Source organism: Salvelinus fontinalis, unplaced genomic scaffold (assembly GCF_029448725.1).
Source record: "Salvelinus fontinalis isolate EN_2023a unplaced genomic scaffold, ASM2944872v1 scaffold_0067, whole genome shotgun sequence".
In the NCBI taxonomy this organism is placed as follows: Eukaryota; Metazoa; Chordata; class Actinopteri; order Salmoniformes; family Salmonidae; genus Salvelinus; species Salvelinus fontinalis.
The window spans coordinates 116,526-136,071 of NW_026600276.1; the positions used below are offsets into that span (position 1 = coordinate 116,526).

General features: G+C 42.1%; 1 protein-coding gene across 1 annotated transcript; it reads right to left on the minus strand.

Moving 5' to 3' along the window:
* Positions 1–1,436: 1,436 nt before the first annotated feature.
* On the minus strand, positions 1,437–11,976 carry LOC129842816 (Fc receptor-like protein 5). Its single transcript, XM_055911475.1, has 4 exons — positions 11,949–11,976; positions 11,166–11,441; positions 8,525–8,819; positions 1,437–1,479 (listed from the first exon to the last, which is right to left on the minus strand). The coding sequence occupies exons 1-4, from the start codon at positions 11,974–11,976 to the stop codon at positions 1,437–1,439; spliced, it is 642 nt and encodes a 213-aa protein (XP_055767450.1).
* Between the last annotated feature and the right edge of the window lie 7,570 nt (positions 11,977–19,546).

Sequence of the window (19,546 nt, forward strand, 5' to 3'; positions counted from 1 at the left end):
GATACAGTTATCAACACTTTACAACATGGTTCAATCAGATCTACAGTTATCAACACTTTACAACATGGTTCAATCAGAGATACAGTTATCACCACTTTACAACATGGTTCAATCAGAGATACAGTTATCAACACTTTACAACATGGTTCAATCAGAGATACAGTTATCAACACTTTACAACATGGTTCAATCAGAGATACAGTTATCAACACTTTACAACATGGTTCAATCAGAGATACAGTTATCAACACTTTACAACATGGTTCAATCAGAGATACAGTTATCAACACTTTACAACATGGTTCAATCAGAGATACAGTTATCAACACTTTACAACATGGTTCAATCAGAGATACAGTTATCAACACTTTACAACACAGTTCAATCAGAGCTACAGTTATCAACATGGTTCAATCAGAGATACAGTTATCAACACTTTACAACATGGTTCAATCAGAGCTACAGTTATCAACACTTTACAACATGGATCAATCAGAGATACAGTTATCAACACTTTACAACACAGTTCAATCAGAGCTACAGTTATCAACATGGTTCAATCAGAGATACAGTTATCAACACTTTACAACATGGTTCAGAGCTACAGTTATCAACACTTTACAACATGGTTCAATCAGAGCTACAGTTATCAACACTTTATAACATGGTTCAATCAGAGCTACAGTTATCAACACTTTACAACATGGTTCAATCAGAGATACAGTTATCAACACTTTACAACATGGTTCAATCAGAGATACAGTTATCAACACTTTACAACATGGTTCAATCAGAGATACAGTTATCAACACTTTACAACATGGTTCAATCAGAGCTACAGTTATCAACACTTTATAACATGGTTCAATCAGAGATACAGTTATCAACACTTTAAACATGGTTCAATCAGAGCTACAGTTATCAACACTTTAAAACATGGTTCAATCAGAGCTACAGTTATCAACACTTTACAACATGGTTCAATCAGAGCTACAGTTATCAACACTTTACAACATGGTTCAATCAGAGATACAGTTATCAACATGGTTCAATCAGAGATACAGTTATCAACACTTTACAACACAGTTCAATCAGAGCTACTGCAGTATTGTGAATTCTTTTGATATATTTCTGATTTACAACAGGTATTCTGTTGGAATGAGGTGATCCTGTAAAAACTCAGGTTCTCACCTTGAGTCCTGCTCCTGCAGCATTTCACCAACAGTATGATGGTCACCAGCAGGTAGGGAGACCCCACCAGTAGACTACACAACAGCCTGGTTAGAGACATGGACAACACTGGGACTGCTGGAGATGGAATGGGAGTTGGAACTGTGGTTGGAGGAAGAATGACAGCGGGAGAGAGACATGGAAACACAGTATATTGTCATGGTTACAGCCAATACAGTGTAAGAACATCAGTACATATTGAAGCATTAAGGCCCAGGGGCCAATATCGTATACCTGAATGCTGATTGGCTGGAAGCCGTATATCACGGGTATGACAAAACATTTAATTGTCTAATTATGTTATAGTAGTACGCCCAGTAAGGAACCTCGGGTTTGTGGCTGTTTCTACGCACGACGCCTGGATAAATTTCATGTTCAAAATTGTGAACTCTCCTCAAACAAGGTTTTATTTCACTGTAAAAGCTACTGTAAATTGGACAGTGCAGTTAGATTAACAAGAATTTAAGCTTTCTGCCCACATCAGATATGTTTATGTCCTGGGAAATGTTCTTCAACCTCATGCTAATCACATTAGCCTACGTTAGCTCAACCGTCCCGTGGAAGGGACACCGATCCTGAAGAAGTTTTTAACTGTCGTATATTAGTGCAGTAAAAATAAATGTTTTGTCGTGATATACGGCGTGGTATACGGCTTCCAGCCAATCAGCATTCAGGGCTGGAACCCCCAGTTTATAATGCAGGTTTCAGCACCACTTAACAGTGTAAAGAAGGACCACCCAGTTTATAATGCAGGTTTTAGCACCACTTAACAGTGTAAAGAAGAACCACCCAGTTTATAATGCAGGTTTCAGCACCACTTAACAGTGTAAAGAAGGACCACCCAGTTTACAATGCCGGTTTCAGCACCACTTAAGTGTAAAGAAGGACCACCCAGTTTATAATGCAGGTTTCAGCACCACTTAACAGTGTAAAGAAGAACCACCCAGTTTATAATGCAGGTTTCAGCACCACTTAACAGTGTAAAGAAGAACCACCCAGTTTATAATGCAGGTTTCAGCACCACTTAACAGTGTAAAGAAGAACCACCCAGTTTATAATGCAGGTTTCAGCACCACTTAACAGTGTAAAGAAGAACCACCCAGTTTATAATGCAGGTTTCAGCACCACTTAACAGTGTAAAGAAGGACCACCCAGTTTATAATGCAGGTTTCAGCACCACTTAACAGTGTAAAGAAGAACCACCCAGTTTATAATGCAGGTTTCAGCACCACTTAACAGTGTAAAGAAGAACAACCCAGTTTTTAATGCAGGTTTCAGCACCACTTAACAGTGTAAAGAAGAACCACCCAGTTTATAATGCAGGTTTCAGCACCACTTAACAGTGTAAAGAAGGACCACCCAGTTTATAATGCAGGTTTATACACCACTTAACAGTGTAAAGAAGAACCACCCAGTTTATAATGCAGGTTTCAGCACCACTTAACAGTGTAAAGAAGAACCACCCAGTTTATAATGCAGGTTTCAGCACCACTTAACAGTGTAAAGAAGGACCACCCAGTTTATAATGCAGGTTTCAGCACCACTTAACAGTGTAAAGAAGAACCACCCAGTTTATAATGCAGGTTTCAGCACCACTTAACAGTGTAAAGAAGAACCACCCAGTTTATAATGCAGGTTTCAGCACCACTTAACAGTGTAAAGAAGAACCACCCAGTTTATAATGCAGGTTTCAGCACCACTTAACAGTGTAAAGAAGGACCACCCAGTTTATAATGCAGGTTTTAGCACCACTTAACAGTGTAAAGAAGAACCACCCAGTTTATAATGCAGGTTTCAGCACCACTTAAGTGTAAAGAAGAACCACCCAGTTTATAATGCAGGTTTCAGCACCACTTAACAGTGTAAAGAAGAACCACCCAGTTTATAATGCAGGTTTCAGCACCACTTAACAGTGTAAAGAAGAACCACCCAGTTTATAATGCAGGTTTCAGCACCACTTAACAGTGTAAAGAACCACCCAGTTTATAATGCAGGTTTCAGCACCACTTAACAGTGTAAAGAAGAACCACCCAGTTTATAATGCAGGTTTCAGCACCACTTAACAGTGTAAAGAAGGACCACCCAGTTTATAATGCAGGTTTCAGCACCACTTAACAGTGTAAAGAAGAACCACCCAGTTTATAATGCAGGTTTCAGCACCACTTAACAGTGTAAAGAAGAACCACCCAGTTTATAATGCAGGTTTCAGCACCACTTAACAGTGTAAAGAAGAACCACCCAGTTTATAATGCAGGTTTCAGCACCACTTAACAGTGTAAAGAAGGACCACCCAGTTTATAATGCAGGTTTCAGCACCACTTAACAGTGTAAAGAAGAACCACCCAGTTTATAATGCAGGTTTCAGCACCACTTAACAGTGTAAAGAAGAACCACCCAGTTTATAATGCAGGTTTCAGCACCACTTAACAGTGTAAAGAAGGACCACCCAGTTTATAATGCAGGTTTCAGCACCACTTAACAGTGTAAAGAAGAACCACCCAGTTTATAATGCAGGTTTCAGCACCACTTAACAGTGTAAAAAAGAACCACCCAGTTTATAATGCAGGTTTCAGCACCACTTAACAGTGTAAAGAAGGACCACCCAGTTTATAATGCAGGTTTCAGCACCACTTAACAGTGTAAAGAAGAACCACCCAGTTTATAATGCAGGTTTCAGCACCACTTAACAGTGTAAAGAAGAACCACCCAGTTTATAATGCAGGTTTCAGCACCACTTAACAGTGTAAAGAAGAACCACCCAGTTTATAATGCAGGTTTCAGCACCACTTAAGTGTAAAGAAGGACCACCCAGTTTATAATGCAGGTTTTAGCACCACTTAACAGTGTAAAGAAGAACCACCCAGTTTATAATGCAGGTTTCAGCACCACTTAAGTGTAAAGAAGAACCACCCAGTTTATAATGCAGGTTTCAGCACCACTTAACAGTGTAAAGAAGAACCACCCAGTTTATAATGCAGGTTTCAGCACCACTTAACAGTGTAAAGAAGAACCACCCAGTTTATAATGCAGGTTTCAGCACCACTTAACAGTGTAAAGAACCACCCAGTTTATAATGCAGGTTTCAGCACCACTTAACAGTGTAAAGAAGAACCACCCAGTTTATAATGCAGGTTTCAGCACCACTTAACAGTGTAAAGAAGAACCACCCAGTTTATAATGCAGGTTTCAGCACCACTTAACAGTGTAAAGAAGAACCACCCAGTTTATAATGCAGGTTTCAGCACCACTTAACAGTGTAAAGAAGGACCACCCAGTTTATAATGCAGGTTTTAGCACCACTTAACAGTGTAAAGAAGAACCACCCAGTTTATAATGCAGGTTTCAGCACCACTTAAGTGTAAAGAAGAACCACCCAGTTTATAATGCAGGTTTCAGCACCACTTAACAGTGTAAAGAAGAACCACCCAGTTTATAATGCAGGTTTCAGCACCACTTAACAGTGTAAAGAAGAACCACCCAGTTTATAATGCAGGTTTCAGCACCACTTAACAGTGTAAAGAACCACCCAGTTTATAATGCAGGTTTCAGCACCACTTAACAGTGTAAAGAAGAACCACCCAGTTTATAATGCAGGTTTCAGCACCACTTAACAGTGTAAAGAAGGACCACCCAGTTTATAATGCAGGTTTCAGCACCACTTAACAGTGTAAAGAAGAACCACCCAGTTTATAATGCAGGTTTCAGCACCACTTAACAGTGTAAAGAAGAACCACCCAGTTTATAATGCAGGTTTCAGCACCACTTAACAGTGTAAAGAAGAACCACCCAGTTTATAATGCAGGTTTCAGCACCACTTAACAGTGTAAAGAAGGACCACCCAGTTTATAATGCAGGTTTCAGCACCACTTAACAGTGTAAAGAAGAACCACCCAGTTTATAATGCAGGTTTCAGCACCACTTAACAGTGTAAAGAAGAACCACCCAGTTTATAATGCAGGTTTCAGCACCACTTAACAGTGTAAAGAAGGACCACCCAGTTTATAATGCAGGTTTCAGCACCACTTAACAGTGTAAAGAAGAACCACCCAGTTTATAATGCAGGTTTCAGCACCACTTAACAGTGTAAAAAAGAACCACCCAGTTTATAATGCAGGTTTCAGCACCACTTAACAGTGTAAAGAAGGACCACCCAGTTTATAATGCAGGTTTCAGCACCACTTAACAGTGTAAAGAAGAACCACCCAGTTTATAATGCAGGTTTCAGCACCACTTAACAGTGTAAAGAAGAACCACCCAGTTTATAATGCAGGTTTCAGCACCACTTAACAGTGTAAAGAAGAACCACCCAGTTTATAATGCAGGTTTCAGCACCACTTAACAGTGTAAAGAAGGACCACCCAGTTTATAATGCAGGTTTTAGCACCACTTAACAGTGTAAAGAAGAACCACCCAGTTTATAATGCAGGTTTCAGCACCACTTAAGTGTAAAGAAGAACCACCCAGTTTATAATGCAGGTTTCAGCACCACTTAACAGTGTAAAGAAGAACCACCCAGTTTATAATGCAGGTTTCAGCACCACTTAACAGTGTAAAGAAGAACCACCCAGTTTATAATGCAGGTTTCAGCACCACTTAACAGTGTAAAGAACCACCCAGTTTATAATGCAGGTTTCAGCACCACTTAACAGTGTAAAGAAGAACCACCCAGTTTATAATGCAGGTTTCAGCACCACTTAACAGTGTAAAGAAGGACCACCCAGTTTATAATGCAGGTTTCAGCACCACTTAACAGTGTAAAGAAGAACCACCCAGTTTATAATGCAGGTTTCAGCACCACTTAACAGTGTAAAGAAGAACCACCCAGTTTATAATGCAGGTTTCAGCACCACTTAACAGTGTAAAGAAGAACCACCCAGTTTATAATGCAGGTTTCAGCACCACTTAACAGTGTAAAGAAGGACCACCCAGTTTATAATGCAGGTTTCAGCACCACTTAACAGTGTAAAGAAGAACCACCCAGTTTATAATGCAGGTTTCAGCACCACTTAACAGTGTAAAGAAGAACCACCCAGTTTATAATGCAGGTTTCAGCACCACTTAACAGTGTAAAGAAGGACCACCCAGTTTATAATGCAGGTTTCAGCACCACTTAACAGTGTAAAGAAGAACCACCCAGTTTATAATGCAGGTTTCAGCACCACTTAACAGTGTAAAGAAGAACCACCCAGTTTATAATGCAGGTTTCAGCACCACTTAACAGTGTAAAGAAGAACCACCCAGTTTATAATGCAGGTTTCAGCACCACTTAACAGTGTAAAGAAGAACCACCCAGTTTATAATGCAGGTTTCAGCACCACTTAACAGTGTAAAGAAGAACCACCCAGTTTATAATGCAGGTTTCAGCACCACTTAACAGTGTAAAGAAGAACCACCCAGTTTATAATGCAGGTTTCAGCACCACTTAACAGTGTAAAGAAGAACCACCCAGTTTATAATGCAGGTTTCAGCACCACTTAACAGTGTAAAGAAGAACCACCCAGTTTATAATGCAGGTTTCAGCACCACTTAACAGTGTAAAGAAGAACCACCCAGTTTATAATGCAGGTTTCAGCACCACTTAACAGTGTAAAGAAGGACCACCCAGTTTATAATGCAGGTTTCAGCACCACTTAACAGTGTAAAGAAGAACCACCCAGTTTATAATGCAGGTTTCAGCACCACTTAACAGTGTAAAGAAGAACCACCCAGTTTATAATGCAGGTTTCAGCACCACTTAACAGTGTAAAGAAGGACCACCCAGTTTATAATGCAGGTTTCAGCACCACTTAACAGTGTAAAGAAGAACCACCCAGTTTATAATGCAGGTTTCAGCACCACTTAACAGTGTAAAAAAGAACCACCCAGTTTATAATGCAGGTTTCAGCACCACTTAACAGTGTAAAGAAGGACCACCCAGTTTATAATGCAGGTTTCAGCACCACTTAACAGTGTAAAGAAGAACCACCCAGTTTATAATGCAGGTTTCAGCACCACTTAACAGTGTAAAGAAGAACCACCCAGTTTATAATGCAGGTTTCAGCACCACTTAACAGTGTAAAGAAGAACCACCCAGTTTATAATGCAGGTTTCAGCACCACTTAACAGTGTAAAGAAGGACCACCCAGTTTATAATGCAGGTTTTAGCACCACTTAACAGTGTAAAGAAGAACCACCCAGTTTATAATGCAGGTTTCAGCACCACTTAAGTGTAAAGAAGAACCACCCAGTTTATAATGCAGGTTTCAGCACCACTTAACAGTGTAAAGAAGAACCACCCAGTTTATAATGCAGGTTTCAGCACCACTTAACAGTGTAAAGAAGAACCACCCAGTTTATAATGCAGGTTTCAGCACCACTTAACAGTGTAAAGAACCACCCAGTTTATAATGCAGGTTTCAGCACCACTTAACAGTGTAAAGAAGAACCACCCAGTTTATAATGCAGGTTTCAGCACCACTTAACAGTGTAAAGAAGGACCACCCAGTTTATAATGCAGGTTTCAGCACCACTTAACAGTGTAAAGAAGAACCACCCAGTTTATAATGCAGGTTTCAGCACCACTTAACAGTGTAAAGAAGAACCACCCAGTTTATAATGCAGGTTTCAGCACCACTTAACAGTGTAAAGAAGAACCACCCAGTTTATAATGCAGGTTTCAGCACCACTTAACAGTGTAAAGAAGGACCACCCAGTTTATAATGCAGGTTTCAGCACCACTTAACAGTGTAAAGAAGAACCACCCAGTTTATAATGCAGGTTTCAGCACCACTTAACAGTGTAAAGAAGAACCACCCAGTTTATAATGCAGGTTTCAGCACCACTTAACAGTGTAAAGAAGGACCACCCAGTTTATAATGCAGGTTTCAGCACCACTTAACAGTGTAAAGAAGAACCACCCAGTTTATAATGCAGGTTTCAGCACCACTTAACAGTGTAAAGAAGAACCACCCAGTTTATAATGCAGGTTTCAGCACCACTTAACAGTGTAAAGAAGAACCACCCAGTTTATAATGCAGGTTTCAGCACCACTTAACAGTGTAAAGAAGAACCACCCAGTTTATAATGCAGGTTTCAGCACCACTTAACAGTGTAAAGAAGAACCACCCAGTTTATAATGCAGGTTTCAGCACCACTTAACAGTGTAAAGAAGAACCACCCAGTTTATAATGCAGGTTTCAGCACCACTTAACAGTGTAAAGAAGAACCACCCAGTTTATAATGCAGGTTTCAGCACCACTTAACAGTGTAAAGAAGAACCACCCAGTTTATAATGCAGGTTTCAGCACCACTTAACAGTGTAAAGAAGAACCAGATAATCTGAATGTCAAGGCTTCTCATATTCTCACCTGTCACAGTCATCCAGCTCTCTGATGATTCTCCTTCAGAGTTGGTACACTTGTAGAGTCCTTCATCTGACTTGGATACTGCAGGGATGGTCATCTCTCCTGTAGTCTCAGTCCTGATGAGGGATCCATCTTTGTAGAAATCAGCTGTGAGGTCAGAGGGAATTCTCTTATATCTGCAGCGCAGAGTCACAGAATCTCCCTCAGTCACAGGAAGGACAGGGCTCTCCAGGATCACAGCTCCATCTGTATATAATATATAAACATCATATATAAACAGGTCTCTCCAGGATCACAGCTCCAGCTGTATATAATATATAAACAGGTCTCTCCAGGATCACAGCTCCATCTGTATATAATATATAAACATCATATATAAACAGGTCTCTCCAGGATCACAGCACCAGCTGTATATAATATATAAACATCATATATAAACAGGTCTCTCCAGGATCACAGCTCCATCTGTATATAATATATAAACATCATATATAAACAGGTCTCTCCAGGATCACAGCTCCAGCTGTATATAATATATAAACAGGTCTCTCCAGGATCACAGCTCCAGCTGTATATAATATATAAACATCATATATAAACAGGTCTCTCCAGGATCACAGCTCCAGCTGTATATAATATATAAACATCATATATAAACAGGTCTCTCCAGGATCACAGCTCCAGCTGTATATAATATATAAACAGGGCTCTCCAGGATCACAGCTCCAGCTGTATATAATATATAAACATCATATATAAACAGGTCTCTCCAGGATCACAGCTCCAGCTGTATATAATATATAAGCATCATATATAAACAGGTCTCTCCAGGATCACAGCTCTATCTGTATATAATATATAAACATCATATATAAACAGGTCTCTCCAGGATCACAGCTCTATCTGTATATAATATATAAACATCATATATAAACAGGTCTCTCCAGGATCACAGCTCCAGCTGTATATAATATATAAACATCATATATAAACAGGTCTCTCCAGGATCACAGCTCCAGCTGTATATAATATATAAACAGGTCTCTCCAGGATCACAGCTCCAGCTGTATATAATATATAAACAGGTCTCTCCAGGATCACAGCTCCAGCTGTATATAATATATAAACATCATATATAAACAGGTCTCTCCAGGATCACAGCTCCAGCTGTATATAATATATAAACAGGTCTCTCCAGGATCACAGCTCCAGCTGTATATAATATATAAACATCATATATAAACAGGTCTCTCCAGGATCACAGCACCAGCTGTATATAATATATAAACATCATATATAAACAGGTCTCTCCAGGATCACAGCTCCAGCTGTATATAATATATAAACATCATATATAAACAGGTCTCTCCAGGATCACAGCTCCAGCTGTATATAATATATAAACATCATATATAAACAGGTCTCTCCAGGATCACAGCTCCAGCTGTATATAATATATAAACATCATATATAAACAGGTCTCTCCAGGATCACAGCTCCAGCTGTATATAATATATAAACAGGTCTCTCCAGGATCACAGCTCCAGCTGTATATAATATATAAACAGGTCTCTAGGATCACAGCTCCAGCTGTATATAATATATAAACAGGTCTGTCCAGGATCACAGCTCCAGCTGTATATAATATATAAACATCATATATAAACAGGTCTCTCCAGGATCACAGCTCCAGCTGTATATAATATATAAACAGGTCTCTCCAGGATCACAGCTCCAGCTGTATATAATATATAAACAGGTCTCTAGGATCACAGCTCCAGCTGTATATAATATATAAACATCATATATAAACAGGTCTCTCCAGGATCACAGCTCCATCTGTATATAATATATAAACAGGTCTCTAGGATCACAGCTCCAGCTGTATATAATATATAAACATCATATATAAACAGGTCTCTCCAGGATCACAGCTCCAGCTGTATATAATATATAAACATCATATATAAACAGGTCTCTCCAGGATCACAGCTCCATCTGTATATAATATATAAACAGGTCTCTAGGATCACAGCTCCAGCTGTATATAATATATAAACATCATATATAAACAGGTCTCTCCAGGATCACAGCTCCAGCTGTATATAATATATAAACAGGGCTCTCCAGGATCACAGCTCCATCTGTATATAATATATAAACATCATATATAAACAGGTCTCTCCAGGATCACAGCTCCAGCTGTATATAATATATAAACATCATATATAAACAGGTCTCTCCAGGATCACAGCTCCAGCTGTATATAATATATAAACATCATATATAAACAGGTCTCTCCAGGATCACAGCTCCAGCTGTATATAATATATAAACATCATATATAAACAGGTCTCTCCAGGATCACAGCTCCAGCTGTATATAATATATAAACATCATATATAAACAGGTCTCTCTAGGATAACAGCTCCAGCTGTATATAATATATAAACATCATATATAAACAGGTCTCTCCAGGATCACAGCTCCAGCTGTATATAATATATAAACATCATATATAAACATAACATCAGCTATCTGAAACCAGATGAACCACTAAACACTATAATATTATTAGATTTGTGGACATACCAGGTACTGTGATGTTGACAGTATTGCTCTGTTCTCCAGACCCAGACTCACACCAGTACACTCCACTGTCTGATGGTATTAGTGACACGATGCATGAAGACCCTTGTTGTTTTCCCCAGGTAGTATGACACTCTGAAAGGATTCCTCTCTCTGGGTTCCTCACCACTCTCCATCCAGCAGAGTTCCCCTGAACCTCACAGCTCAGAGAGACAGACTCATATTCAAAGAACTGATATCTGTCAGGACTGACACTCAGAGAGGCAGGAAGAGAGAGATCTGAGAGAGAGGAGAGAGGAGAGAAAGTTAGAGAGAAAGGTATATATCAGATGATCAACATGCTCTGCTCACACCTACTATAATGGTCCGGGCCTAAACCACAAGAAAACACTATGGCATGCAAAAATTTTACAGTCTCATCCTGGAATATATAACAGAGAGAGATACACAGAGAGGAGACAGAGACATAGAGAGAGATGGAGAAAGAGGGACAGAGAGAGCGAGACAGAGAGACAGGGAGAGAGATGAGAGAGAGAGACAGAGAAGTGAGATAGAGAGAGGAGAGAGAGAGAGGGACAGAGAGAGAGAGACAGAGAGAGAGAGACAGAGAGAGAGAGAGAGAGAGACAGAGAGAGAGAGAGTGAGACAGAGAGAGAGAGGGACAGAGAGACAGAAACAGAGAGAGACAGAAAGAGGTCATGAGCAGATGAGTACACTCTCCCAGACATGCGGGACCCCCCCCCCCCCTGGACCTACACATAGAGGACCCATCCCGAGAGGACCTACATCCAGACCACAACACCACCAGCCACATCCACACCCCAACCAATCATTAACCCCCAAGTTAACCATGCCCACACCCCATTTAGGCCCCCTCAGATCAAACCTATTCCCCTCCTGCCCACCCCACTCCCGCAAAGAGGGCCTCAACATGGAAGTCACATATACACCCAGGCCATGAACAGGCCCAACCCCCACTCTTACACTAGCCCAAGCCAGACGCTCAGCAGGCCCTGTTACGCGGAGTGGAACAGGGGAACCCAAGACGAGGAACCCAAAACGAACAGGGGAACCCAAGACGAATAGGGGAAGCCAAGACGAACCCAAAACTCAGACGAGGAGACTGGGATGAAGTAACCAAGGTATTTATTGAAACACAGGGGGAAGATGGAGTGCAGGTCAGGGGAAGCTCGGGTGGGTTGCAGGAAACCAGGTGCTGAGGCTGGAGCGATGGGGGTTGAGACAGATCCGGAGGGGAATCCAAGGGAATAGTAGAGTGGGGAATCCAGGACAGAGTAGCAGGATGACGAGACGTGGGACCAGAGCGGGCAGAACTGTAGCGGAGAGGAAAACAGGCACAACATGATCTGAATAGTAACAAACGGCTAGAACCGTAGACTGACTGAGCAGAGATCTGGCAGTGTGGAAGTGGCAGTGGCAAGTATTTGTAGAGGTCTTGATTATGGAATAGGTTGCAGCTGTTGGGGACCTGTTCTGACTCCAGCACACCTGTCTTCGCCCACACAATCACACACAGAGAGAAAGAGAGGGAGAGGAAGAGAGTACTTGGGGAGTGGCGGCAGGTCACTGAGGTCACTGAGACACTGAGACACAGGATGAACAGTAGAGGGCGTTGCAGGAGCAGATGTGACAAGCCCAAGACAATGGCATGTGCCAGATGCTCAGCAGGCTCTGCTCACACTTACTGGTCTGAGGCCACCGAGATGAGATCCTCAGACCCCTTGTGAGACCATATGCTGACACATGCACCTTTGTGGCCTGCTGGAGGTCATTTTGCAGGGCTCTGGCAGTGCCCCTCCTTGCACAAAGGCGGAGGTAGCGGTCCTGCTGCTGGGTTGTTGCCCTCCTACGGCCTCCTCCACGTCTCCTGATGTACTGGCCTGTCTCCTGGTAGCGCCTCCATGCTCTGGACACTACGCTGAAAGACACAGCAAACCTTCTTGCCACAGCTCGCATTGATGTGCCATCCTGGATGAACTGCACTACCTGAGCCACTTGTGTGGGTTGTAGACTCCGTCTCATGCTACCACTAGAGTGAAAGCACCGCCAGCATTCAAAAGTGACCAAAACATCAGCCAGGAAGCATAGGAACTGAGAAGTGGTCTGTGGTCACCACCTGCAGAACCAGTCCTTTATTGGGGGGTGTCTTGCTAATTGCCTATAATTTCCACCTTTTGTCTATTCCATTTGCACAACAGCATGTGAAATTTATTGTCAATCAGTGTTGCTTCCTAAGTGGACAGTTTGATTTCACAGAAGTGTGATTGACTTGGCGTTACATTGTGTTGTTTAAGTGTTCCCTTTATTTTTTTGAGCAGTGTATATATATATAAATTGGCGAGGATAGAACAGTCTGTAGCACCCAGCCTCACCCTACTGGACTCATAAGTCAAATGTCTACTGTTTGCTGATGATCTGGTGCTTCTGTCACATCTGGTGCTTCTGTCACCAACCAAGGAGGGACTACAGCAGCACATACATCATCTGCACAGATTCTGACAGACCTGGGCCCTGACAGACCTGGGCCCTGACAGACCTGGGCCCTGACAGACCTGGGCCCTGACAGACCTGGGCCCTGACAGACCTGGGCCCTGACAGACCTGGGCCCTGACAGACCTGGGCCCTGACAGACCTGGGCCCTGACAGACCTGGGCCCTGACAGACCTGGGCCCTGACAGTAAATCTCAGTAAGTGGTGTTTAAAAAAATGTCCAGTCGCCAGGACCACAAATATAAATTCCATCTAGAAACCGTTGCCCTGGAGCACACAAAAAAACTGTACATACCTCGGCCTAAACATCAGCACCACAGGTAGCTTCCACAGAGCTGTGAACGATCTGAGAGACAAGGCAAGAAGGGCATTCTATGCCACCAAAAGGAACATAAAATTTGACAGGTGTCTTTTATACAGGTAACGAGTTCAAACAGGTGCAGTTAATACAGGTAATGAGTGGAGCACAGGAGGGCTTCTTAAAGAAAAACTAACAGGTCTGTGAGAGCTGGAATTCTTACTGGTTGGTAGGTGATCATATACTTCTGTCATGCAATAAAATGCAAATTAATTACTTAAAAATCATACAATGTGATTTTCTGGATTTTTGAAGTGAAGTGTACAGTTGAAGTGTACCTATGATAAAAATTACAGACCTCTACATGCTTTGTAAGTAGGAAAACCTGCAAAATCGGCAGTGTATCAAATACTTGTTCTCCACACTGTATACCTAATACAACATTTGTGATGTCTTTATTCTTTTGGAACTTCTGTGAGTGTAATGTTTGCTATTCATTTTCATTGTTTATTTCACTTTTGTATATTATCTACTTCACTTGCTTTGGCAATGTTAACATATTTTTCCCATGTCAATTGAATTGAGAGATAGAGATGGAGAGAAAGAGAAAGTGAGTGAGTGAGTGAGTGAGTGAGTGAGTGAGTGAGTGAGTGAGTGAGTGAGTGAGTGAGTGACTACCCTCCAACACATACACTTCACTCCAAATGAAAACTCCAAACCTACATTCTGAATTTGGACAACATTTTCTGCAAGGATTCTGAAATGATTCTATCACCAAGGATTCTACTACCAAGGATTCTAACTACCAGGGATTCTAACTACCAAGGATTCTAACTACCAGGGATTCTTACTACCAGGGATTCTACTACCAAGGATTCTAACTACCAGGGATTCTTACTACCAGGGATTCTAACTACCAGGGATTCTAACTACCAGGGATTCTAACTACCAAGGATTCTTACTACCAGGGATTCTAACTACCAGGGATTCTTACTACCAGTGATTCTAACTACCAAGGATTCTTACTACCAGGGATTCTTACTACCAGGGATTCTTACTACCAGGGATTCTTACTACCAGGGATTCTAACTACCAGGGATTCTTACTACCAGTGATTCTAACTACCAAGGATTCTAACTACCAGGGATTCTTACTACCAGTGATTCTAACTACCAAGGATTCTTACTACCAGGGATTCTTACTACCAGGGATTCTTACTACCAGGGATTCTTACTACCAGGGATTCTAACTACCAGGGATTCTTACTACCAGGGATTCTTACTACCAGGGATTCTTAATTCCAGGGATTCTTACTACCAGGGATTCTTACTACCAGGGATTCTTACTACCAGGGATTCTTACTACCAGGGATTCTTACTACCAGGGATTCTTACTACCAGGGATTCTTAATTCCAGGGATTCTTACTACCAGGGATTCTTAATTCCAGGGATTCTTACTACCAGGGATTCTTACTACCAGGGATTCTAACTACCAGGGATTCTTACTACCAGGGATTCTAACTACCAGGGATTCTTACTACCAAGGATTCTAACTACCAGGGATTCTTACTACCAGGGATTCTAACTACCAAGGATTCTAACTACCAGGGATTCTTACTACCAGGGATTCTTACTACCAGGGATTCTTACTACCAGGGATTCTAACTACCAGGGATTCTTACTACCAGTGATTCTAACTACCAAGGATTCTAACTACCAGGGATTCTTACTACCAGTGATTCTAACTACCAAGGATTCTTACTACCAGGGATTCTTACTACCAGGGATTCTTACTACCAGGGATTCTTACTACCAGGGATTCTAACTACCAGGGATTCTTACTACCAGGGATTCTTACTACCAGGGATTCTTAATTCCAGGGATTCTTACTACCAGGGATTCTTACTACCAGGGATTCTTACTACCAGGGATTCTTACTACCAGGGATTCTTACTACCAGGGATTCTTACTACCAGGGATTCTTAATTCCAGGGATTCTTACTACCAGGGATTCTTAATTCCAGGGATTCTTACTACCAGGGATTCTTACTACCAGGGATTCTAACTACCAGGGATTCTTACTACCAGGGATTCTAACTACCAGGGATTCTTACTACCAAGGATTCTAACTACCAGGGATTCTTACTACCAGGGATTCTAACTACCAAGGATTCTAACTACCAGGGATTCTTACTACCAGGGATTCTAACTACCAGGGATTCTAACTACCAGGGATTCTTACTACCAGGGATTCTTACTACCAGGGATTCTAACTACCAGGGATTCTAACTACCAGGGATTCTTACTACCAGGGATTCTAACTACCAGGGATTCTAACTACCAGGGATTCTTACTACCAGGGATTCTAACTACCAGGGATTCTTACTACCAGGGATTCTAACTACCAGGGATTCTAACTACCAGGGATTCTAACTACCAGGGATTCTTACTACCAGGGATTCTTACTACCAGGGATTCTAACTACCAAGGATTCTAACTACCAGGGATTCTAACTACCAGGGATTCTAACTACCAAGGATTCTACTACCAAGGATTCTTACGACCAATGATTCTTACTACCTGTCACGTTCTGACCATAAGTTCTTGTGTGTTTTGCTTGTTTTAGTGTTGGTCAGGACGTGAGCTGGGTGGGCATTCTATGTTGTGTGTCTTGTTTGTCCGTTTCTATGTTTGGCCTAATATGGTTCTCAATCAGAGGCAGGTGTTTTGTGTTGTCTCTGATTGGGAATCATATATAGGTGGCTTGTTTTGTGTTGGGGATTGTGGGTGGTTGTTTCCTGTCTCTGTGTTTTCTCTGCACCAGATAGGTCTGTTTCGGTTTGCCACATTTGTTATTTTGTATCGTGTTAAGTGTTCACTGTTTATCGTGTTATTAAACATGTTGAGCACTGGCTACGCTGCGTGTTGGTCCGATCCCTGTTACACCTCCTCTTCTCGTGAAGAGAGGGAAGGCTGCCGTTACACTACCAGGGATTCTTACGGCCAATGATTCTTACTAGAAAGAATTCTACTGCCAAGGAGTCTTACTGCCAAGGAGTCTTACTGCCTTACTGCCAAGGAGTCTTACTGCCAAGGAGTCTTACTGCCTTACTGCCAAGGAGTCTTACTGCCAAGGAGTCTTACTGCCTTACTGCCAAGGAGTCTTACTGCCAAGGAGTCTTACTGCCAAGGAGTCTTACTGCCAAGGAGTCTTACTGCCTTACTGCCAAGGAGTCTTACTGCCTTACTGCCAAGGAGTCTTACTGCCAAGGAGTCTTACTGCCAAGGAGTCTTACTGCCAAGGAGTATCCAGCAAACTTTCTGACAAACCAATGACCAGCAAAAGAAACAGAACAGAAACCTGAATATACCTTTCAACCTGGAACTGAGTGAGTAATGTTCAGTCTGAAGCAAATTTTAAAGCCAATAAGAAAAATACATTACAATTATAGATTTATTTTATATGGACTGAATGCTACATTAAGGCTACCAAGCTGCTAGAAAATAACAGATCTGTCTGCAACTTCAATGAGGTGTGAAGTGAGGTGTCAAGGCCCTTGAGCCCAACAATGGCAGGAGAGTTTTACAGCCTCCCACACCCAAATGCAGAAGCTTTTGAGGCCCCATGCTCCATGACTTCCCCCTCTGCAGATTAGAGAGCTGGAGAAGATTTCAGACCTCAACACTCTTAGAAAAACAGGGTTCCAGGTAAAACCCTTTTTGGTTCCAGGTAAAACCCTTTTTGGTTCCAGGTAAAACCGTTTTTGGCTCCAGGTAAAATCCCTTTGACTTCCATGTAGAACCCTCTGTGGAAAGGGTTCAACATGGAACCTGAAAAGGTTATTCAAAGGGTTCTCATATGGGGACAGAAGAAGAACCCTTTGAGGTTCTAGATAGCACCTTTTATTCTAAGAGTGCGCCACAGCCTTGACACAACAGAATATCCCACTTCAGATCCTGACCACAGTGTTGACACCACAGCTGGACAGACAAATGAAAAACCCCAAGCCCAAGGGATCCCCCCCCCCCCCCCCCCCCCCCCCCCCCCACGTCAGCCACCCTGATAGCTCTCCTGACAACACCCCCACAACCACTGAGGATATTCACAAGCCACAGATTGTACTCTTTATGGACTCAAACGGGAACTACATACAAGAAAATAAACTATTCCCAAACACAGTGGCTAAACTCTGGTGCCCATCCTGGACTTGACCAGGTCCACCTCTACAAGACAACAGTCCCCTCCTTTGCCAGGACCCTAAAGGACATCGCTGAAGGACGTCACCCTCAACCGCAGCTCCAGCACCTCACACAGGAGCAAACGGACCCCGCCCAGACCAGCGAGACACCCTTCCAGAACTTTGAGACCCTCTCTTGGAGGACCTGCACCAAGAGGATCCACACCAATAGGACCTACACCCAGACCACAGCACCAACAGCCACATCCCCTCCCCCAACCAGTCGACCCAAACCACTCATGCCCACACCCTATATAGTCCCCCCCAGATCAGACCGACGCCCCTCCTGCCCACCCCATGCCCCCCCACTCCTGCAAAGAGGGCCTCAACATGAAAGTCACACATACGCCCAGGCAGTGAGCAGGCAAACAGGCCCAACCCCCACTCTTACACTAGCCCAAGCCAACGGCATGTACCAGATGCTCAGCAGGCTCTGCTCACACTTACTGGCCTGAGAGCAAACCACACAACTATGGAACTCAAAGCCTTCACTGCCTCATCCTGGAAAATATTATTATTATAATATATTATATACGGGGTTGGGGAGTAACTGATTGCATGTAATCCGTTTCATGTAAGAGATTACAAGAAAATGGTAACTGTAATTCATTTAGTTCCCAGCAAAAATATTATAATCAGATTGCAGATTATTTTGAGAAACTAGATGATTACTTCGATGATTTAAATTCAGAAAGAATGTTTGCGGGAAAAAAATCTTTGACACTTCTCTGTTTTCTCAATGACATTCAAATCAGCACACTCACCTGAGCGAGTCTGACCACAAGTCAGAGACCACTATGATTTTCACGCCCTGACCGTAGATTGCTTTGTATGTTTCTATTTTTAGTTTGGTCAGGGTGTGATGTGGGTGGGTATTCTATGTTGTATGTCTAGGTGTTGTGTTTCTATGTTTAGGCCTGGTTCCCAATCAGAGGCAGCTGGTTATCGTTGTAGTTATCGTTATCTACTTAGGCAGCCTGTTTTCCCACTATGGGTGTGGGTAGTTGTTTTCTGTCTCTGTCTCTGTACCAGACAGGACTGTTTCGTTTGTTCCGTTTCGTATTTTTTGTTCTAGTGTTCAGTGTATTAAAAGATCATGAACACGTACCTGCACCTTGGTCCTCTCCTTCTTCCACCGACGACAGACGTTACAATGATGACAAACGTGTTTGATGGATCGCGGGAAAATATTATATATTATATTGTACATATATATATATATCCATTGATTGTTGAAGAATATAACTTATAAATGCCTCATGAGCTTAGTTCAACTGTCACACTCCATCAGAATCCCAAATAAAAACTTTTTTATTCCAATGTAAACAAATACTGTA